Here is a 23,700-nt window from a genome sequence, read left to right as displayed (position 1 = left end):
ATTTTTCATTGGCCAATATGTGGCGAACTGAGCAGATAAAACTGTAAACTGAAGACGTCAGCCTTCCGAAGGCTTAAAAGGTTCAACTGCAGAGCGAAGAAAAGGCAGCAAAACGTCTCAGAGTCGAGGGACATCGAGGCAGACTTCAGATTCAACCAGCAAGCCGTCGAAGTGGAGCTGCATAGTCAAAACAGTATCATTGTTTTATGAGCTGGGACTTTGCATGTTCTATCTCACTTATTATCTACATACTTTAAATGACACTCCATGCTCATTCGATGTGGTTTGGGTTGAATCCCCCTTAATCCCCAATTTAAAATCTCCAATTCACTGTCTTAGGTTTGTTGGAACACACGACTAATAAGACGCTGAATCACTTGCATGCTCCCCGGGTTTAACCATTTTAAAAAAGACAGATAATAAATAACCACAGCAGCCAGGACATCAAATATCTGATGCTCCAGCTTTGAGAATATATACTTTCACCAGGACAGAAATGTAAAAACTCAGCTCACAAATCGTGTGACATCGTCAAGACTGTCAGTGCTTCATGTAAATGACAGAGAGACCGTGTGGACAAACTGTACTGTAAGTGAACTGCAGTGAATGAACACCGAATGCAAACATTGTGGATTCTCTGTTCAAATTAACGCTGAAAGTCGAAAATATATACTGCACCTTTTTAATATCACAATAAAAACAAAAGAAGACTTAAGCATTAAGTATTTGATAATAAGAATCAAAAACACTTTGATTTATGTATAAGGAATAAAATATAGTAGAATTAACTCTGACGTCATTTTGAAAACTAAGACCAAAAAATCCTCAACAGTAAATTACAGCTCAACTCTTGGTTTAGAAAAGATTAAACCCTTCGATGGTTTCCTTTATGAAAATAAAACTCAAGAGTCTGCAGATGAGAAGGAGAAGAAAATACTGTCTCACTCCTGTTAAAAGTGTCTCTAGAAGAGGGCGAGAGGGATGATTTCTTTTCCCCATGCAATCCTTTCTGCGTCCCGTCGCTCTCTCGTCCATCCACTTCACCAAAATGCTCGTGTCAGTGAGGAGGCTGGTCGGCTCTACACAGGCGTTAGTTAGTATGTCTTCCCACAGGCTGGTGCTCGTCTCTCGGGGCCGATCAGTAGGAGCCGTAGCGATCCTGAGGAAACACCAAAACAGACATTAGCGTAGAGGCTGATGAAGGTAGCCGGACGTTGAAGCATTTCCTACACTTCCTACATCGTCACACAACTCAGCTTAAGGACGACTGATGTCTCACCTGGATTGTATTCATGACACCGTTGGCGAGGACGGCCATCTTTCCCGCTACGCTCTTCACTCCTTGTTTGAATTGTGCGATGTCCGGGCCGGAGGGGAGCACGCTGTCAAAGCCCGATGCCCTCCCTGAGAGGAGGGGAGGAAGAATTTACTACTCTCTTCTATTTTAGCAGTACGTCAACTAGTTTTAAAAAAAAAGACAGTTTGGTTTATAACAGAATGTATGAAGGCATCAATGATGACAAGCTTAGGAATACGTTGAATGATAAGGGTGTGAATATCCTATATTTATCTCATTGTCACACATTCCTTTAAAAGCACGATGCCAACAATTAACGTATCTGCTAACAAGTATTGTGTGTGTATCAAAGCCTGATATATCTCACACGTTACCTTTATGGTCACTGCCATCCCCAAACAGGTCAGCTGAACTGATGGAGGTGCTTCCAGACATGTTCTCCAGTCTCGTCTTGGCATCATACTGTAAGAAGAAGAATCACAACACCTGGGTCAAACAGTCCACGGTTTACAGATGAACAAACAAGTAGCAGGCAAATCTCTCTGGAGGATTTATTACTTTAAATACTTGTAAGCTTGAGGTGGTACAACAGTTTACTTGTTACTCCACAGTGAAATGAAGACGAGGTTTCTCACCTCAGCGCTGCTCTCCCGACCAAAGAACATATCCGAGGAGATCGCCTTTGCATTTGCAAACTTCTGTCTGGCCTCGCTGGACTCTGACACTGGAGCGGATACCTCGGCTTTTCTTCTGCTGGGAAGCCTGGATTACACACAAGACCACATCAGAGCTGCACCCCGTCCAGTGGACACGACTGTTATATTTTCATTTTTTAGAGAACAGACAGAGTGTTTGTGCACGAACGTCTGTGTAGATACCTCTCTCCAATCGGCTGAATACTAGAGATGGTGACCTCCTCTTTGGGGTCCTCTTTCTCCAGAGCCCAGGAGGTGGTAAAGGAGGCAGTCCCTCCCTCAGTATCCCATCGGGATCCAAAACTGTCTCCCACTGTAAACGGGTTGTCCTTATATCTGAAACATCAAACAAACTGGATTAATAAGTCCCCGCTGGACTGGGACATCAATCAAGCCGGTTGACGGACGTAAACTGAAGCAGATAAATAAGCAGGTGTCATCTGAGGCGTCATACGTACTTCGGGGGTCCAGAGGTGAATCCCGGCTCATCAAACATGTCCAGTTTGGAGCGAGAGGAGGACTTGGCTCCCACGGGACTTTCCTGCTCAATCACCTGCATCTCTGACATCACGGAGTGAGACACAGCACTGAAACAGGAAACACACACACACACACACAGATGAATCATAGTGTTCACACATATCTGTCACTCGAAGGTGTCCTGCATTAGGAAAAGGATTACTGTTCCTAATAATGAAAGTTGACCATCTGCAGGGAAGCCTCGGGGAGACAATCCCCAAACTGTGATCACAGGATAAAAGCAACATAATGTTTGTGTTGTGACGTTACCTCCTGTTGCCGAAGCCCATGCCCAGTCTCTCGGCCTGCTCTCTCTTCTTGCCTTCCAGGTTCTGAAGCTTTTTTTCCTCCACCTTCCTGTCGATCTCCAGCTCTTTGTAAGCCAAGCGCATCGAGGCCACGCTGCAAAAGCCAGAACGAGTGACGTCAGAACGCAGGTGGACGGTTTTACGTTTTAAAATCTCTTATTTTGAAAAACAGAGAATGGAAATTAAAAAAACAAAATGTGAGTGATTTTACAGTAATAAAGTTAAATAGTTGAAATCCTTGTTGTGACTGGAATTTCTTTATGGAGAGCAAGTGAAAAGAATAAAATAAATATTTCTGTATTCCTTACATGGACTCCTCAGCTTGTTTCTTCGCTTCAGCAGCCTGCTCCGCTCTCAGCTTCTCGGCCACTTGCGCCTGCTTCTCCACCTCCGAGAAACTCTTACTGCTCACCTTCTGGGCACCGAGACCTTTCTTTGCTCCGAGCTGCAGCAGTGGGGAATGTGGAACACACATTAGTTCCAGGTCAGAGTTAAAGTTAGATATTAATGGTTAAAGTGCGTCCTCGGCATCGGGCTGCCAGCAACTTGCATCTATTCAATTTATGACCAGGTTATTGAACCTTCTTGTTAAAAAACCTTATCAGACAATTGTTATTCAAAGCAGAAAACTTTATATGTCTTCAGATATGTTTGGAGGGGATGTTTAAAGAGCACTGCACTCCTATAACACAACTCACTATGGACAGTGAAAAAAAAAAAAGATCAAAGTCAATGCAGGAGAACCAAAGATATCATCTTTTTCATTCCACGCATTCTTCTTCCTTGTCAAACCACAATGCAACTCAACCACCAACAGTCATGCTAGCTTTATTGCACATATGCAGTCGTAGTCCCCAAGACCCGTAAACAGACTTTGACGTGGTGTCCAAACTGGTGAAGTTCCTGCGCCTCTATTTTAATTCTTCAAGCGGTCGCTCGTCTTCCATGTGAGCAAAGTGACCAAGTCATCAAATATGGCGGCTCCTAAAACACAAGGTTTGTGGTTTGGTGAAAATATGACTCAATATGACTTACCCCTTTTTTGGCAGCCATGGGCTTCTTCTTTCCAATGATGGAAGGCTTCACATCTGTAACATGACAATCTATTAATGACAATCTATTAAAGAAAACTGCAGGATATTTTTACTTTTAAGCCTCCATTTAGCCAAGTAGGCAAATTGAGAACTTTTACAATGACGGCCTGAAGTCAAAAACACACCAGCTCAGAGATACAAGCTAATATCGCAGAGAAACAGCACTGAGAAGAAATGTTGTTAATTCTCAAACGGCTAACGCTCAGTTAAGGACATGTAAGCCAGTGCATCACAGCATTTCAAAGTGACCCTTTGACCTTTGACCAAGACGAAAACCTTCAAGCTCTCATTACACTGATAGTCAGTCAGTTTCCCTTCAGAAGTATTTGCAGCTTGAGAACATTCACATATCGAGAGGCAGAGACTCCAGCTATTGTGTGAAATCTATATTTAGACTCCTTTCGTTCGATTGTCAGTGAGATGTTACCTGACGAGTTATGACACCACAACATCAACAAGTGCGAGCAGCAAAATACTTCTCCACACACTGACAATGACTGTCCTCACTGACACGATGTAGGAGTCCTCATTCATTTTTCTGACTGAGAATACCAGCGTTACTTTGTCAAAGACCAACCTGTTCAACAGCAGGTGTTCACCACAAACAGCACACAACGATTACAAGCTAAGTCAGCTATTTCCATTGCGTGATAAGCAGAGAAGGCAGAATGGGAGGCGGCCGGCGAGATGTCAATCAAGCAACACAACCGTGCGTCTGAGGCATAAACCAGCCGGTTGCAAGCACCAACTAAGCCCACACTGACCACCTTTAGGTGTCCATCCATCCGGTGATGACAAACGCATGGAGTCCCCTACAGGACAGGACAAACCAGTCGCCACAATCATGATCCAAAACACAGAAGCAGCTGATTTAATGTAATAAAAAGAAATTGCTTGCATGTGTCTTTTTACGTTTGTTTGTTTTTTTCTCCATTTTTTGTGAAGCGCACTGTATTGCATCTTTTTGTATGAAATATGCTATATAATTTATGGGATACAGTACATGTTCATGGGTATAAAGAGAAACTAAAAAGGACAAGTGCACACTGCTTGTCTGTTCCCAGTTCTTCTTTTTATTCTATGTAGGACATAAGTGATGGTCTTCTGCAGCTGAAACGCTGTCAATCATGTTTACAGAGAATAAAATGAGCAAGGGGTGGGCAGGTATTTTCTTTTCTTTGTGCAGATAATTATTGCAAAGAATTAAAGGATGGGTGTGAAACTCTTGGAGATTATCCTTTTGAGAAAAAGTATGTACCATCTGAATAACAACAAATGTCAGACATGAGCAGGAGAATTGCAGGTGACAATGCTGAAGTTATGAAAGCAATGCTTGTGCCTTTGCGCTCAGAGGCTGAATCAAGCTAATAGACTCACCTATGGAGGCTCTGGGCGAGGTGGTCAGACCGTCGATGCTGGGTCCTTCCTCTGGCTCTAGACAGGACCAGATTAAAAACTTTTCAAGCAACACAACAAAACTTTCCTGACTTTTACTCCACAGCTTGGTGAATAATCTCCAGCTGGTATAAATTTGATGCACCCTATTATATACCACAGAATCTTCTTTATCCAAAGCCTACACTGTGGAAGCCACTTCAATCCACTGACATTTTAACGCAGTAGTCCAGCAGTGTCTGGGTCAAGCTCCAAAAATGCTGGAACTTACATTTCCCATAATGCAACTCTATAGTGTCTTTTCATTAGACCCTACCGTGTCTTTCCGTTATCTGGCCAACACAACCCTGATGACATCACTATGACATAACAGACAAACAAACACACAGGTTTGATTTACTAATGTTTGTCATTACCTCTGGCCGTCGTCTCCGTCAGCTGTGGGGTTACAAAGGCTCCATTCTGCTCTGGCTCAGAGGGCGCCGCCATGCTCCAGTCATTAGCAGGCTGAAAGAGTAAAAAACAAGTCCAAGCTATTTATATTTTCAATTAAATTCACAAGAATTCATAAAGGAAGCTTTTTTTTTTTTTTATAATTTCATATTTTCGGTCCAGCAGCATTCACACAAATTCAACATCAAACATTTGTACCGAAAAGACATTTAACCTATGAAGCTCATTTCAGGCATAACACAGATATATCAGTTACAACATATACTACATCAGCTGCTGTGGTAACAAGATATTGCAGCACAGTAATGCCAACAATACTGTATGTTATCTGTCTATCTAATAATAAAAAAACAAAATTAATCCAGTTCCACAAACAACACATAAATTAATCATTCCTGGATATGTGGCTAACATTTCATAAACTCATTTATTGAAGATGGCAGCAGAACACGACTTTGCAAAAAACAAACCTGTGTAAGTTCAGCAAAAAAGTCTGTCTCCTTCTTCTCGGGAACTGCAGGAGTGCCTCCAGCAGGAGAGTCGATCCATAGCTGCAACAAGGAGAGGAGGACCGTTTGTTATAGTAAGAGACGTTCACACAGGAGGTCTACCATTTTGACTTTTCATCTTTTTGCACACTGCCTGTGATGTGATCATCGCATACTGCGATTTGTACACACCTTGTTGACTCTGAACTAGATCTGCTAACTCAGCTCAGACACTGATAATCACTTAAGATAACTACAGTTATGTAATATGTCACTGACCCACAGGACACCAGTTGATTACTGTTATTTCGGCTGAGTGAGAGTCGTACCTGTGAGGTACAAAACTAAAAGCAAAAACAAATTATTCAGCCACTCCATCAGGTTGTGTGCAGCTAATAGGTAACAGACTACAGCAGCTAGACCAGAGGTCAGATCAGTATTGGAAAATTGAGAAACATATCACGTAATGGCTGCAAATATTTTGAAATATATAAAGAAAGTTGCCGCTCAGTTGCTATAAACCTGTAATGCTCACTGCATGTGCCAATTAAGGGTTCATTAAGTGCAAGTTTGTTCTCCAGCTGAGATTGTTATCAAACTAAACTAACCTGTTATTTCTCCAGTTAGGATTAATGAAGTCAGGCATGTTCTGTCAGATGACTTGTGGCCGTCTGAATTAAAATCACTGCCATAGAATAAAAGCTGAAAGTGCAGTTTTTTGATGTTTGGATGCATATAATAGCCAAAAAAGGCAAAGGCACTGTAGCTTTAGCAACAGTAGCTTTAGCAACAGAGCCAGGGATACAGCCTCGCAGTCTACTGCTGACGGCATCAATGCAGAGACTTGGCCTACAATGAAATGGTCATGATTTAGGCTACAAGATATGATTTATTCCCAAACATTTTCCACTTGATCGATACTCACATCTGTGCCATGTTTAGACAATGCAGTGTTCGCTTGCTGCCGAATCTTCTCCCTGTACATCTGGGCAGCACGACTATTATACTTGGCGTTGGTGTCGTTTGTGGAGCAGCCATGCTGCCGGAAGAATGCCGTCTTCAGACAGAAGGAGAAAAGAGGACATTGCATTACAGCCAAAACCACAGAAATGGAGCAATACTTTAATTACACTGCCTAGAACATTCACTAACATGTCATTCACATGAAACAGTGTTTTCCATTAATTACCTTGACTATGAAGGCCCGCCACAGTTTCATGATGAACCAAAAACATTTTTACACTTCTTATAACAAAATAGATCTGCTGCGGCATTTTGAGGACACATCGTTTGAGGTAACGTTGCAAGCAGGTAATGTTACTGCAGAAGTTATCAGTGATAATTAACGTTAATGTAACGTCTCCTCGCTTATGTTAACTGACATATCCCGCTGCTTTTCATGAAAAACAATGTATAACATATGTAACGTTAGCTAATTATTATTACATTAGTTAATATTTGCACTGTGTTCCTCACTGGTTGAAGAGAAAGCTGTTTCAGGGAGCCAACTGTCCGTTTTAGTTTTCAGTGCTATTCTATTACTATTACTATCTATACAACCAAAGATTAAATTGTTTACAAGAGCACAAAGTTTTTCAAAGATCTAGCCTCATAATTTTGCGCTTGAAGTGCACCAGATGGATGCATTTAACTTTAAAAAGGTACAAAGGTTTCTTCATATCCCATATCCCCGGACCTCCCTACAGGGTCAGAGGTACACCCATCATAGTCTCACAAAATCCTGCGGGAAACTCTGTGAAAGATCTTAATTAATTTCAATTCAGGCCTAACCTCCGTTTCTCAGAGTGGTCAGTCTGACTCACCGCATTGGCATTGCCTCCAACCTGCATACATCTAAGCTGGAACCAGTTCCAGTTAGAGTCTAACTCAGTGGATCTGAGGGAAAAAGGAAGAATATGGAAAGTCAACTCCAGTATGTCAGGTACACTTGATCATGGCACTACAAGTGTCTGCAAAGACTCATTCACAATCTGTGGTCAAAAGACAAAACTATTGGCTCCACAGGTCACATGTAGCCCAGAGGCACTCACACATGCTTTTCTCTCAGACTGTCAAAGAAGTACACATCACTGTGATATGTTGACAGCTGACAACACTGAAGCATACCTGATGAAGCTGAGATGCACTCCCAGGGAGCGGTGGATGCCAGAGCAGTCAATGCACAAGAACACACCATATGGAATACTTGCCCAGCTGGGGTTTTTGGCTGCGCAGTCAAAACATACCTGTAGAGAAACAGTGCGTACATTTTGTGAAGGTCGATAAATCACCTAATCATTCCAGCTTTAATTTTTATAACTGGGGCATCTGGTGGCCTCGTGTATAAGACACATACCATGCAACTGCAGCCGGTGTGACATGCGGTGTGCCCCCATCGCATGTCTTTACACACAAAAGACACAGTGAACTCAAGAACAACATAGGCCTCTTCATATTTTGGATTTAACTGACATGTTTGCTTGATGAACATCACCTGTTTTTCTTTTACTCATTGTCAAAAGTCTGTTCATTATGTTGTTTTCTTATTAATTATTGCAATGCCGCAATTAATCATTGTTAATTAATCATGTTATTAGTAACACCTAATCAAAATGTCTGCTGTGAAAGAGGTTTATTAAACTTTCACCCCACATTTTACTCTGGTCATGTGCCACACATGTATAGCTCTGCACCCTCCAGTTTAGTAACCACTGGCGTAGACTGAACGTACAGACCCTACTGTAATCTATTTGAAAATAATAAATATGACAAGGATAAAAATATAAAAGCATCACCATAGGAACATTATAGTGACTGGTCATAAAAATACATCAAGTGTCAAACTACAGCACCACAGAGACACTTCAATTTATATGAATATTAAAATTATTATAGTGATACTTTGCTTACAGTCAGTTACAACTGCCACAATAAAAACACTCAGTTGGCACAACAAATTGTGGGTGGCCACAAACACATATAAGCATAGCATGAACACTGTCTGCAAATACATCACTAACCATGGAAAACACACTACAAGAAACAAGCGAAATACAACTGGTAATCACATTATGGGATGAAGACCAACTTATCTCAAGTAGAGCTGAAACAATTAGTTAATCTAATATAAACTATTTTGTCAACTAATTAATCATATCAGCAATTTGTCAAGCAAAAATGCCAAATATTATCTTCTTGCAGCTTCTCAAATGTGAGGATTTGCTGCTTTTCTCTTTTGTCTTTGTATGTCTTTGTATTTTGGACTGTTGGTCAGGCAAAACAAGACATTTGAAGTAGTTGAAGCTTAAGTTGGCACCTTTGTCTCTGGTCTGTCATCGTTCAATGTTTTGACATTTTATAGACTAAACTATTCATCGATGCATATTAATGTATAATGGGAAATAGTTATTAGTTGCAGCTCTTGTCCTCAATTAATGAAAACCATATACTGAAAAGGGGACAGGTGAATGACTCTTTCTATCCAAGACTGGCTTTTTCTTTTGGGTCCAAAATACAGACTTCAATGAGAAATCAAAAGGTGCCACTCTGATTCACATAGTGCCAAACCATGTAAGTTAGGCCTAGCGTGGGTGCAGTGGAAGGAAAAAATAAAATCAAACGTATAAACTGAACATATGGCTCTGACAGGTAAGCAGCAACCCTGCCAAATACCATGTGCACTAGTTACTGTACATCAGACACTGCTAGCATTAGCGACATATGGTTCAATACTGTCAAACGTTACGACTTCAAGTGTGTAATTTGACGTTAATATCTTTACTGGACTGCGTACCTTATTCTGGATATATCTAGAGTTTAGTCCAACCAGTTAACACATTCTCCTTTAATTTCCCAAACACAGCGTAGCTTAGGTGGTTAGCGTCGTCAGCATACACAAATCGTATACGTGGCCTTTATGTTTGACTGTTTTACCGGTAAGCTAGCAGCAGTTAGCTCCTGTTAGCTGTCTGACCCTGTAGCAGGGCCTAGCTACGTGCTAGGAAACAGTTAGCCAGCCAGCTCACCGCTTCTGACCGGACAGATAAAGCTAACCGACAAACTGCCAACACAAACCACATTAACGGAACGATACACGTACAACGGCGGCGTCTTATTCTGTTACCTTGTTTGTAGGAATGGACCTTAATCTTTTGAAAATGGTAAGGATTTCAGTCTTATTTGGTTCCGTAGCCATCTTGCCACTCTGACAATTTCCAATAAGTGGCGTCACTACGGATCGTCGTGTGCCCCAAATTTAACAAAAGCGATTTCTTCCTGACCGTCGCTCGCACGTAAAAACCCCTACATGAGTTTGACTTTAGGGTAAAATCATTGGTGCGTAACCTATGACTAATAACAACAATAATAATGAATATTTTGTCACGTCTGTTAAAACAGTTTTCTCCATTTTCACTCTCATACAATCATAGCCAATTAAATGCTATAGGCAACACTTATTGGTTGACCCTGTTGTGCTGCTCAACCAATCAGCATTAAGCCCTTAATAGGATCGAAGAGCAAGATTAGTTAGGTCTATATCCTAAAGATACAAAAGACTGGGCTCTGTGGCTTATTTGTTTCCTCATGTGCAATTATAATATTATCGAAATCCCACTAAAGTTGTCTGGCTTTCATAACCAAGTATAATTTCTCACCACTTACATATTTTATATGGAATAATAAAAACAAAACTGGTGGATCAATCATTCAACAGGGGAGGCAATTTACAAATGTTTTTGGTGTACTCCCTTCGGGTATATGTATGGTATTTAGGCAACAACCAAGGGTTAATCCCCAGTGGTGCCCTCTTTTACCCCAGCACGCACTCCTGTAGGGATTCATTTATGTATTTGCATCTCAAAAATGTTAGTATTCACAAAGGAGTACATTGACTCGATTCATTTCTCCATAGATCCAAATGTGGATCTGTGAATATTATGAAGAATTGTATTTTGTTCTCTATATAAATATAAATATAAATCTTTATATGTAATATAGCACTGAAAACTGTTAACTTTTCTTATCACAGAAGTCAACAACAGCTGTGGATGCAATCATTCTCTGAAATCCATCATCTCGATATACTGGGGATATACAATCTTATCATAGATCATGAGATAATTGACTTGTGATCTCGAGATAATGGGATAAAATAAGATCAATGCAACCGCAGCTGTTCTTGACTTTCCATTATAATCTATATTGTATATTTTCTCTTTGTTATATGGTACAAGGAACATGTTCTTGTTTGTTTACTTCAACAAAGAAGGAGAAAAGGCAAATTCCTAAAAGCCTGTGTGGCATATATTTTATAAGGGAATAACATGAACTCCTCTTGGTTTTCATATTTGTCTTTAACATTGGATATTCTTTATTTATTATTATTTAAGCAACAATCTGAAGGATCAGAAGTCCAGCAAATGGGCATCGACAAAAATGCTGAAATAACCAAAACTGTTCTAACTGGCAGAAAAGAGGGGGTCCTCGTAGGACCCAGTCTCTCATAGAGAGAACTTCATTTAGAAAACAGATCATTCACAGAAATTCATAGATTTTAAATTCATATATAGTTTTAACAGTTGTGGAATGAAGTTAATTTACCCAAGTATTAATTAAAGATTTCAGGTACTTCTACTTCCCTACATTCTAGAGGCAAATATTGTACAGTGCAATACATACATATACATTGTTATTGTTTATATTTTTTACTTTATTTTTCACTTAAATACTGCAAATGTGTATTTTTTTATTTTCTATTTCTTATTTTTATATTTTGTACATACTTTTAGCTCTAAATGTATGCTACTTTCTACTCTTGAATGGGAGCACCGGTACTGTATTTCTGATTCATTTTTATAGATTAAACTTCAGAAAAGTATGCAAAATAGTCCAAATTAGCTACAACAATAAAATGTTGTTTGCACATGAATACATCAGTAATAATATATATTAAATCTATGATATTTTAAATTATAACACTGACATGAGTCAGGATACAGTCTCTTTATAAGTGTAACTCAAAATGTCCTCCAACACAGAATCTGAGTACTGAAATATCGCAAAGTGTTTTCTTAAAAACACAATAAGTCTGCTCCCACCAGCACAGATCTGGTTAGTCCTGTCGGGTGAATTCCAGGAGAACCGCCTCTCACATCTTTGACATTGAAACTGACTGAATAAGCTTTTGCACGAACAGATATTGTAAGACATCATGGAGGCAGGTGCAGTTCTCCTGCTGCTGTTCGCATTCTCGGGTTTTGCTTCGACTCTCAGCTTTTATGGAGGTAGCATCACTTTCATGGCTCCACGCAAGAAGGGTGGGACATTCAAGGTACGCTGTTTGTTATTATTACCTTCTTGAAATGTTCATATTTATCATATTTTATTAAACAGGATGATAAAATGAATCACAACATTGGAGGAAATCTACCTCTAAGGATTTCACTTATTTCTATGTCATAATGAAGTTATGAACATTTTGTAAGAATAGAGTCATTTCACTGATTTAAGGAACCATAGAAGTGCTCATCGGCAAAATATATATACATTTTTTTTTTAGAAATCATTAAAGGAAATCCACTAATCCATTTAACCCTGTTTTCTATATTTCATTGAGGAAACTTGAAGCGCTTTAAACTATTTCGGTATCAATGCTGTATTTTCTCGAACCCTGTAGGTGGACTTTCATCACAGACAGAACGGCAGAAGCAACTGTCCAGGTCAGTCATCCTACGCATGTGTGAACGGGGTGTGCCCCAGCTTTGAGAAGCTAAGTGTGCTGCAAACGGACCAGGACAGCACAGGCCAGGACAGGTGGTGCCAGTCTGAAGGACACACGACAGCGACCATCTCCACCAATAAAGCCTCCTTCTCTCTGAGGTGAGCCCCGCTCACAGGAGAACACTCAGGCCTGCAGGCATTAATGCTATTTTGGGTGTTTCAGCTGTGGGAACAGCACATGAATGCAGCTGTGGCGTCGCTCATAGGCTGAAGACAAGATTACATCAGACAGTTCTGCAGGTGTGGGAGAAAATGAGGAGCGTTATTGGTCAATGTGAAACACAGCATTAGGAAACCAAACCTCAGCTCAACACAGAGGCTCATTTCGTCGTCAAAATGGCTTTAAAGACATTCTGAAGGAAGAATGCGAGGGCTCTGTGTTTTCTTATATGGGGTTAAAAACATAATGTGATCCACTTATATAATAACAATAATCTTTGTTTTTACAGCACTTTTACTTCTAAAACAGAGTTACAAAATTGCTTCACGGTCGGAAAAAGAACTCATGCCGGAACAATAAAATATGAGAAATAGAAGAAAAGATGTTTGATTCATGTAGACTGACCATAATAATCATATATAACGACAGAGCACAAAACGAAAAGTGATTCTAATTCATATATTTTTAGAACATTGTTGACTGTTAAAATACTCTGAAACTTTAACAGAGTTTGGTTGACGGCAGTTCAAAAATGTCTCAGATGGATGGGGTTCTGCTGGGGGAATCTGGATTCCCAAATCTGTCTTGTCCAGTTGCTGAGTCCAAAACTGTGATTGTGATTCAATGTTGTATCACAAAGATGAATGTCTTTATGAAGCCGGTTACTTTAAATGATTAAATATTCTGCTGTAAAAATACGTCTCTGTTAACTTTCAGCAGCTGTCAAACACAAAGAAGTTTCACCTTTTTGCTTGAAATTACAACCTGATTTAAATGCCACCCTCAACAAACACCTACGTTGACAAAAGGACTTTTCTCTCATGCCTCTGGGTTTGTAGTTGTATTATCACATGTATTTATTTTATTTATTTTGTGTTTTACTGTTGTGACTCTGTGTATATACACACACATAGATATGTATTTAGCCATGTAACTATGCAACTTTTTATTTCTCATTTTGGGATATAAGATAATTATAATATAATTGTATATATTTTAATAAGATACTTTAATATATTCTAATAATAACAATAATAATAACCCTTTAAAATCGACTCCACATCACGTCACTCATCAGTGTTGACGTGAGTTTTCAAACAGTGATTTTTTCTACTGGATTTGATTCATGTGAAGGTCTGAAATGGTGAAAGTGTATTAAGTGCAAGTATTATCAGCAAAAAGTACTTAAAGTATCAGCAGTAAAAGTCCTCATGTTGCAGTAAAATGTTCCCTGTCAGTGTTTCTGTTCTCTCTGATGTTTCTGGATTCATATTTCTGCTGCATTCTGCAGTCTGTGTTATTTTCCTGCTGTAGATGTTTCAGGATCGACTTTATATACTGTTGGGTACTTTTATCTTTTGTATAAAGTTGCATAAAATGGAAATACTCTTGTTAAGTACCTCAAATGTGTACTCAAGTACAGTACTTAGATATACAGGAGCAATATGAGAGCAGGGTGGTATAGGATGTTGCATGTGTGTAAGTGTGTGATCAGTGATAACACACTCCACCTCCTTCCTTTCAGGGACTCGGGCTGCTGCTGGGAGTCCAACGTCAACGGGAAAACAAACTGGACGTCTCATGCAGAGCTGGACCTGGGAACTCGATCTGACTCGTACTCCCTCAACAGCTGTCCCGTAACGACCACAGTGTCCTCTCTGCGGTACAAACCTTTTCTCTTCAAACATGGATTAAAACATGAAAATCACACAACAGAGATCCGCAGACACCAGCAGTGTGATACCTTCCTGTCAGTGCACACGGAATAATGCTCCCGTAAGAGTAAAGACACTGTTTTGGCCATTATTCTTTCATCAGCACTGCTTTCATTCAACACTGTACAAACACACTCGATATATGTTTTGTTTACAGATAATGTCTAGATCAATAACATGAGAAACAACATGAATATCCCCTCGGAGATGCTGCACGTTATTTGCTCTTTTACATTTGAGTTGTCCAACAAGCCGAAGTGAAACCATAACAGTCTTTATAATATAGATTACTCTACACTCGAAATACAAGACTTTATATGAAACACAACTATGTGACTTATGCATGTTTTCACCCTCACAGTTCCACATATAAGCTGTTCTGTTTGGCAACAACAGAAGCTGAAGTTTTGTGTGTGTGTTTGCTTCTCCATGTCCTTTATGAAAATGTGTGGCTCAGTGTGGGAAGATGTTGATTTCTCTGTCAACAGACAACAGAATGTAATGGAAACTGTGCGAGGTTGAATGTGTTTTGTTTTTTGTTTTCAAAACGTATTTAAGTATTCATTAATTTTCTTTGAATATAAAGTTGTGGGAGAAATATATATTTGTAATTCAACTTCTGTAAATAAATGGTTGCCAAAGGAAAAACAAAAACAAGCCAACTACCTCCATGAAAATAACCATGTTCTATTAAAAAACACAGTAAATGCATGAACCTGGAAACTGGTTGCTGTGCGTACTCATGTGTTCAGTCTTTAAACTGTTGTTTTCATGCAGGGGGCCTCAGAACTGCTTTTCGAGGCTTCGTCTTCTGGCACACGACCCCGACGGAGATGGTGTGAGATGCCGCTTTACTTCAGACGCTGCAGTTCACTCAAACTTTACTCTGGATGAGGTAATTAACGCATAAATAATATCTATTGTATATATATTATATATATATATATAGCACCAACAGGAGCTGTAAAGAGCTGTGAATATATTTGGCTTCGTGCATGTTCACATTATAACAGGGGACACATGTTTTTATGCTTTTTATTTGATCTCCCAACTGAGTGTCTTTGCATTTATCAGATGGTTTATTAATATTATACATTTACAATAGTTATTGTCACTGCAGTCGAGAGGTTAGCTGCTCCTTCACATCGATAGATATTGATATTGAAGAACTAGTTCTAGATATTTGAATGGTCTTCTTTCAACCCTTCATGTCCTCCCAGACTGCGTGCACGCTGACAAGTACAGGTGAAGCCGACATCGGTGTCCACGTGTTTGAGATGATGCTGGAGGACTTTCCCACCAAAAACATCACTTTGACCTACATCGATGGAACATCAGTGCATCGGGAGGCCTCCGACACGAACTCACCACCTCTCTGCAAAGTAAAGCTGCAGTTCGCAATAGAGAGTAAGTGATTCAGTAAAATGTGCATTTGATAAAAGTGACAGTGATTTGACCTGATAACCACAAAACAGGAGTTAAAGGGGAATTCTAGAAATGTTATCATGCTCCTCTTTACGTTGTCAAATAGACAATGTCAAACCTACCCTGCGGTGTTACAACATATCCTACTACAGGAATAAAGGTCATAAACGTTTGATAATAAGTTGTAATTTAAAAGAAAACACATTACGTTGTTACGTCACATTTTTATGCCAATTTTATTTTACATTTTGGTCAAAGTAACAACCTTTTTCTCAAAATATTATGACTTTATTTCGACGATATCCATGAAGTTACACCTTCACTCTTTTTTCTATGACTACTTTATTCTCTCAATATTACATTTTTCTTAAAATACTGACCTTATTCTTTATTCTCTTCTCAAAATATTTTGACATTATTGTCAATATCTCTTTTTATTTAAAAAAAACATTTTTTAGTTAAATACTGGTAACTTATTTCTGAATCATTCTTAATAAATCATTCCTTCTTTCTTAAGTCACAGTTTGTCCTCCGTACTCTTACCAAGGGACAGTAACAGTATAACAATACAACAACAACACACAACTAGGCTTAAACTAGGCTTAAACTAGGTTTAGACAGTCCAGGCTAACTCAATGGACATTTGAGAACTGACCAACCAAGTTTAACACAAAGAAGCTGTGAATGGCCTCATATTGTGTGTTTGTATTGTCTGTGTTTCAGTCCTTCCTCCAATACCAAACTGTGAGGCTGGTCATGTGCAGCCCATGTTCTTGTCCACGACTCCTTCACATGGTGATGTTCTTTATGCCACTGAGGGTCAGAAATTCCAGCTTCATGCCCAAGCACAGGCTCACCATGCTAGGTATTTACTCTGTTACCCATGCCACTAACACGGCTAAAGAAACGCACTATGGACATGCATTAACACTGTGCACGCCAAACAAGGATAACTCTTTATTTTTGCCTCCATTTTCCCGAAGCATACACGACTTCCAGGTCAGCGGCCCCCAGAACATGACCAAAGTGTTCAAAGATGGTAAGAATGGAAAAGCTGGCGTCACTCTGAGCTGGACACCACAGCAAAGTGACCTGTACAGATTTGTCCCAGTCTGCTTCACTGCAGAGACAAATGAAACGTGAGTGGTTTTATGTTCGTGTCCTGGAAAATTATAATTTCCTGTTTACTGCTTTGTGCCATGTGAGCAGAGCTGAGAGCTGCTGTGTCTTTCAATATGTGACCAGCAAGGACGGGAAAGAAATAATCCTGGATCCACTGATTTAGGAGATTGTATGTTTCTGGTTTCTGTCAGTTATTATTCTATACTTCACTTTACACTATACCACCCATCAGATGTTATCAGTGACATTATCATTATTATTTCTATTACTCGTGTTCTTCTTCTTCTTTTTGCATTTTCCACTAAAACATGTTTTTCTTTGTTTTGTCATTCAGCCAATCAGAAATGAGGTGTGTTGTTGTCATGGTGACCCAAGCGTCTATCATTCAAGGTTTGTTGATCATCATTAGTTTGTTGTGCAGCAGGCTAACAGCACCGGCCCTTTCTTCAGACACTTACACAGTGAAACTGCTCTGTAGGAACATGATCATATGGAAGGCAATGACAGATGAACTACTGTGGCAGGTACACATCCCATTTCCAGCTGGTATTAACATGCCATCAGCATCTGGATATCTTATCTGGTTAATGAAAGACATGTTAATGTAGGTGTAAATGCACGCAGAACATCTGAATCTGATTTCAGCCAAAGTTGTTTTACTCACGGATAATAACGCGAACACAACGTGTGGACCGCGTTAGGGTCTGTCTGAGGTTCAGGCCGGAGTTCTGTTGTCCTTATTGATGAAGAAGTCAAGTTAACGTGGAATGTGATTCACAGGAAAGGCCACTGTCGAATGCTCACCCAACAAGATGATGGTGGCCCTCGAGAAAGCCTCCATGTCTGGCATCGACGAGAACTATCTGAAGCTGAGAGACTCGTCGTGCTCTCTCTCCTCCAACGCCACTCACATCATAGGCACCATGTCGTTCAGCACCTGCGGCACAAAACTGGAGGTGTGGAAAAACATCTGCACTTCAACACTGTAGCTGTGACACACACTGAAAAGTCACTAATGGGTGTTCGACCACTTTTCTTTGTCTTAAACGCAGGATAAAGGTGACTTCATCATTTTTAAGAATGAGATCAACTCCTACGAGCTGCCCAACGAGGTTATAATCCGAAGGAAGACAGTTAAGATCGATTTCTCATGCCAGTTCCCCAAAACCATCAGCATCTCCAGTTACTACAATCTGCACCAGTCTGACTACATCTTCACTGAGTCCAGCTTCGGCAGCTTCGGCTATACCTTTGAGATATTCCGCGACAGCAACTATACAAATAAAGTGAAGGCCGACGCCTATCCAGTGGAGGTCAAGCTGTTAGAGACAGTTTTTATGGGCATTCAAGCTCAGTCGGAACTACCGAATGTGAATTTGTTTGTCGAATCATGCAAAGCCACTCCTGATGACAACCCTGAGAACACGCTCTCCTACGACCTCATCAAGAACGGGTGAGTGCTCACAAACAAACATGTTGGCCTTTTGATTTGAAAGCCAGTGAAGAGAATAAACAGTTCCGTGATCCCACGTGTGACGTGTTACAGCTCATCCTTTTCCTTACAGGTGTCTTCAGGATGAGACAGTGAAAGTCCACCCATCTAATCAAACTTCATTCAACTTTGAGGTTCAAGCCTTCAAATTCACTGGAAACTTTGACCTGGTAATGATGATGAAATCGTACACGACTTACAAATATATTATTCACACAGATGGAGGAAACCTCACCCTGCGGAGGGGATGAGACAGTGTACAACCTGCGGCAAATAATAATAATAATAATAATCATTGCAGAGTCTGGTTTGTCACTGAAAAGGCAAAGAAGAAGCATCATTTTTCATGAGATTTTAAAGCACTTTAGTGCAGCGACGTTTACTCGCAGCACATCCCTGCTTGTCGGGTGTATCAAACACATAAAACACATAAAACAAAATGAAATTGATTTTTGGTTGCTGGTGGTGGTTACACAAACTAGCTAAGCCTCAGTGTAGTTGTCTTCGCCTACACTTTAATACTGGCTAATACGTGTCACTAAAGGTGAATCCACATCTGGCACAAACAGCCGGAGCTCTTGAAATGTTGATAAATGATGCAAACAGACGCACAACGCGAGAGGTTTACTCGAGTTCCTCTGCCACCTTACAGGTGTACGTCACCTGCTCCGTCATCCTGTGCGAGACTGACAGTCCCTTCTCCAGATGTGCCCAGGGCTGTCTGAAGGAGGCATCCCGCAGACGCAGGCGGGGGCTGAGCAGGGAGACGGTCAGCCACTACATTACCCAGGGTCCTTTGCAGTTTGTCGGGCAGGCTGTTCCCAGTGCAGCCGTAGATGACATCGATGTCGGGGTGAAAAAGAGTGACACGCCTGCTGCAGGTTAATATGTGATCTGTCTGTCTGTCTGTCTGTCTGTCTGTATCTGTCTGTATCTGCCTGTCTGTATCTGTCTGTCTGTCTGTCTGTCTGTCTGCCTGTATCTGTCTGTCTGTCTGTCTGTCTGTGTCTGTCTGTCTGTATCTGTCTGCCTGTATCTGTCTGTCTGTCTGTGTCTGTCTGTCTGTCTGTGTCTGTGTCTGTCTGTCTGTATCTGTCTGCCTGTCTGTCTGTCTGTCTGTCTGTCTGTCTGTGTCTCTCTGTCTGTCTGTATCTGTCTGTCTGTCTGTATCTGTCTGTCTGTCTGCCTGTATCTGTATGTCTGTCTGTGTCTGTCTGTCTGTATCTGTCTGCCTGTATCTGTCTGTCTGTCTGTGTCTGTATCTGTCTGTCTGTCTGTCTGTATCTGTCTGTCTGTCCGTCTGTCTGTCTGTATCTGTCTGTATCTGCCTGCCTGTCTGTCTGTCTGTCTGTCTGTATCTGTCTGTCTGTCTGTCTGCCTGTATCTGTCTGTCTGTCTGTGTCTGTCTGTCTGTCTGTCTGTATCTGTCTGCCTGTATCTGTCTGTCTGTCTGTGTCTGTCTGTGTCTGTCTGTCTGTATCTGTCTGCCTGTCTGTCTGTCTGTGTCTCTCTGTCTGTCTGTCTGCCTGTATCTGTCTGTCTGTCTGTGTCTGTCTGTCTGTATCTGTCTGCCTGTCTGTCTGTCTGTGTCTCTCTGTCTGTCTGTATATGTAAACTGAAAAACTGCCGTGCTGTTGTCTTCCGGTGATCCCCCCACCTGTCTGTCTGTCTGCCTGTATCTGTCTGTATCTGTCTGTCTGCCTGTCTGTATCTGTCTGTCTGCCTGTCTGTCTGTGTATGTAAACTGAAAAACTGCCGTGCTGTTGTCTTCCAGTGATCCCCCCACCTGTCTGTCTGTCTGTATCTGTCTGTCTCTGTCTGTCTGCCTGTCTGTCTGTCTCTGCCTGTATCTGTCTGTCTGCCTGTCTGTCTGTGTATGTAAACTGAAAAACTGCCGTGCTGTTGTCTTCCAGTGATCCCCCCACCTGTCTGTCTGTCTGCCTGTATCTGTCTGTCTCTGTCTGTCTGCCTGTCTGTCTGTGTATGTAAACTGAAAAACTGCCGTGCTGTTGTCTTCCAGTGATCCCCCCACCTGTCTGTCTGTCTGTATCTGTCTGTCTGCCTGTCTGTCTGTGTATGTAAACTGAAAAACTGCCGTGCTGTTGTCTTCCAGTGATCCCCCCACCTGTCTGTCTGTCTGTATCTGTCTGTCTGCCTGTCTGTCTGTGTATGTAAACTGAAAAACTGCCGTGCTGTTGTCTTCCAGTGATCCCCCCACCTGTCTGTCTGTCTGTATCTGTCTGTCTGTGTATGTAAACTGAAAAACTGCCGTGCTGCTGTCTTCCAGTGATCCCCCCACCTGTCTGTCTGTCTGTATCTGTCTGTCTGCCTGTCTGTCTGTGTATGTAAACTGAAAAACTGCCGTGCTGTTGTCTTCCAGTGATCCCCCCACCTGTCTGTCTGTCTGTATCTGTCTGTCTGCCTGTCTGTCTGTGTATGTAAACTGAAAAACTGCCGTGCTGTTGTCTTCCAGTGATCCCCCCACCTGTCTCTCCAGACACCAAATCAAGCGAAGGAGGTTTGACGTTCAAGCATGTCTTCAACGCGAACGCCAGCACCATCGTCTTTGGCAGCGCCTTCTTGGCGTCACTGGTGATGCTGGCTGTGGTCGTTGGTTACTTCACCAGGAAGAGAAAAGCAGAAGACCGCAAGTCTCTGATAGTCTCCGAGTGGGAGCACTAAACCCAGCTAATCTCAGCTGATCTCAGAGGAAGACATTCTGCTGTCTTTCGCAGCGTAGTTATTGGTTTTAAAAGTCTCTCTTAAAACAGTACTCGCATGACAATACTGCATGTGGGCTGAAATAGTTTTTACTTGCTGTAATCCTTCATCCTGTTGATCCCGGCTGTTAAACATGCTGTCAGCAACTTTATTTGTCTAACTAACAGATAAACTTTAGAAAGTATTTTTGCACAGAATGAAGCTTTTGTCCCCCATCACCTACATGGGAAGAGGGATGATTACAGGAAGCAAAACCTGTTTCGATGTTCATATCAACGCCTGACTATTGTTTTAAGACTTGACAGACTCGGGTTTCCCTTTTTTTTCCCTTTCGAGGCTGATATGAATCTTTATGAAGGTCGTAATGCATAACGACGTGCCCGGATTGATTCTGACGAGGGTTTCATGTCGTCACAATCCTTCCACGCTCTTGTTTCCTTTCTCCCTGTTTCTGTCTATACCAGTGATACTCAACTTATGGCCCGTGGGCCAGAAAGGGCGCCGGGTGGCCGGCGACCATTTTCTAATTCACAATGAAAATAAATTGATTCACTCTGGGGATTTTTTGTTTATACCAATTAATAACTGTTCAATAATGTTACCTGGGAAGTTGCATGTTAGCGTATCAGTGGTCTGTGCAGTGGTACACCTTCAAGGCTTTCTGCCAGACAGAAACCCGGACCGCGATCGTTTCCTAACCCTAACCAACTAACCAAACTGCAACCGTTTCACAACGTTAACCACGCGTTAGAAAGGCTTTCTGGCATAAAGGCCTATTCATGTTTGTTTATTAACTGCCCCCCCTGGCCTCGCGTCATCTTGCAAAACTGGCCCCCCGGGCAAAGCGAGTATCCCTGGTCTGTACTGTCACATGAAGACACAAGCCATTCAAATGATCTTAAAAAACAATGTGATGCAGTACATTGTTAGTACATTGCACAATACAGAAAGAAAAAAGCTAATGAATGCCTTTCTGAAATAGTTACAACCCCACCTGCAAGTTCACTTAACCAGTTTCAGACTTAGCTATAGAACTTCAGTTCTGGCGTACACTTCCACCGCTGTGAAAACAAAACTTACAGGTTCCCAGCAATTATCTTCATGTGTTGAACGTCTTGGTCTGGTTCAGTAATATGTACAGTGCAAAACATGAGCTTTGGATGTTTGCATTTGTCTTGTAAAGGCCCCAATAATCATGGCCCCAAGTATCATAGACTTATAGATTATAAATTAGCACCCGTCATAAGTGGAAACACAGCAGTGACCTGTTAAACCTCTGCATTAACAGCCATTGCTGATGTAAACATTGAATGTGACCAGAATATTTAGTTTAATTTAGTTGTCCATTTATTGAAAGACCTGTCAAACTATTTGGGAGTGAAAGCAGCTTCAAATCCTGCGTTTTGAAATGTGGTGGTGGGGAGACCCTTTTGTCTACATTTGGATCATGTAGTATTTCACATTTGTAGCTTAAAAATATGTTGCAGTTAGGCATGCAGCTCTGGTGAGACAGAGCAACATCTGTAACGGTGAAATGATATGTTTGTGTCATTTAAATGGGATTTTATTTACAGTAACAGGGGAATGTGCATTATATCGACAATCCTTCATCTCTTCATTGCATAATAAACAACGCTGTGTGTGTGTGGTTTGTTTTGTGGATGTCTTGATTCATTTCTAAAATGTAATTGCTATTTGGGGCTGATTATTAGGAATATTTAGACATACAACGAGAAGGAGAATCCCAGTTCAGTGTGAACGGACCGACTCACCATCTTCAGACGTCAGGAGAAGAAGCTGCCAACAGCAGTCGAGAGCTGAGTTTCGGGCAAAATCAATATGTCAGTTGTATGAAAATGGTTATTTCCTCTGCCAGAGAAGTTCAGGTTACAGCTATATGTAATCCCAGGTTCCCTGAGAATCCCCTCAGAATCAGAATCAGAATCAGAAATACTTTATTGATCCCGGGGGGGGGGGGGGGGGGGGGGGGGATTGTACAGTACCGGTGCTCCCATTCAAGAGCAGAAAGCAGCATG

General features: G+C 41.1%; 2 protein-coding genes across 4 annotated transcripts; one reads left to right on the top strand and one right to left on the bottom strand.

Moving 5' to 3' along the window:
• Positions 1–676: 676 nt before the first annotated feature.
• arfgap2 (ADP-ribosylation factor GTPase activating protein 2) lies at positions 677–10,445 on the bottom strand. 3 transcript variants are annotated; one of them, XM_070902344.1, is made up of 17 exons: positions 10,373–10,445; positions 8,377–8,495; positions 8,073–8,145; positions 7,175–7,306; positions 6,232–6,312; positions 5,725–5,815; positions 5,291–5,347; positions 4,681–4,725; positions 3,855–3,907; positions 3,128–3,264; positions 2,782–2,913; positions 2,451–2,579; positions 2,176–2,328; positions 1,933–2,059; positions 1,665–1,759; positions 1,280–1,400; positions 677–1,159 (listed from the first exon to the last, which is right to left on the bottom strand). In XM_070902344.1, the coding sequence occupies exons 1-17, from the start codon at positions 10,442–10,444 to the stop codon at positions 1,139–1,141; spliced, it is 1,638 nt and encodes a 545-aa protein (XP_070758445.1). In that variant the 5' UTR covers position 10,445; the 3' UTR covers positions 677–1,138. The 3 variants fall into 3 exon arrangements, with proteins under 3 accessions (XP_070758445.1, XP_070758436.1, XP_070758453.1); XM_070902335.1 differs by lacking the exon at positions 4,681–4,725 and having other exon boundaries at positions 1,280–1,404; positions 1,672–1,759; XM_070902352.1 differs by lacking the exons at positions 4,681–4,725; positions 8,073–8,145; positions 8,377–8,495; positions 10,373–10,445 and having other exon boundaries at positions 1,280–1,404; positions 1,672–1,759; positions 7,175–7,398.
• Positions 10,446–12,467: 2,022 nt separating this feature from the next.
• On the top strand, positions 12,468–23,324 carry LOC139288736 (scavenger receptor cysteine-rich domain-containing protein DMBT1-like). Its single transcript, XM_070910140.1, has 13 exons — positions 12,468–12,580; positions 12,926–13,128; positions 14,715–14,852; positions 15,682–15,799; positions 16,125–16,311; positions 17,053–17,194; positions 17,313–17,468; positions 17,786–17,841; positions 18,232–18,407; positions 18,504–18,904; positions 19,017–19,113; positions 19,596–19,824; positions 21,417–23,324. Exons 1-13 carry the CDS (start codon positions 12,548–12,550, stop codon positions 21,623–21,625), a joined length of 2,145 nt encoding a protein of 714 aa, XP_070766241.1. The 5' UTR covers positions 12,468–12,547; the 3' UTR covers positions 21,626–23,324.
• Positions 23,325–23,700: the final 376 nt, after the last annotated feature.

The sequence above is a fragment of the Enoplosus armatus genome, chromosome 1 (genome assembly GCF_043641665.1).
Source record: "Enoplosus armatus isolate fEnoArm2 chromosome 1, fEnoArm2.hap1, whole genome shotgun sequence".
Taxonomy (NCBI): Eukaryota; Metazoa; Chordata; class Actinopteri; order Centrarchiformes; family Enoplosidae; genus Enoplosus; species Enoplosus armatus.
The sequence above is the reverse complement of the archived record's forward strand: the minus strand, read 5'-3'. Positions and strand labels throughout refer to the sequence as shown.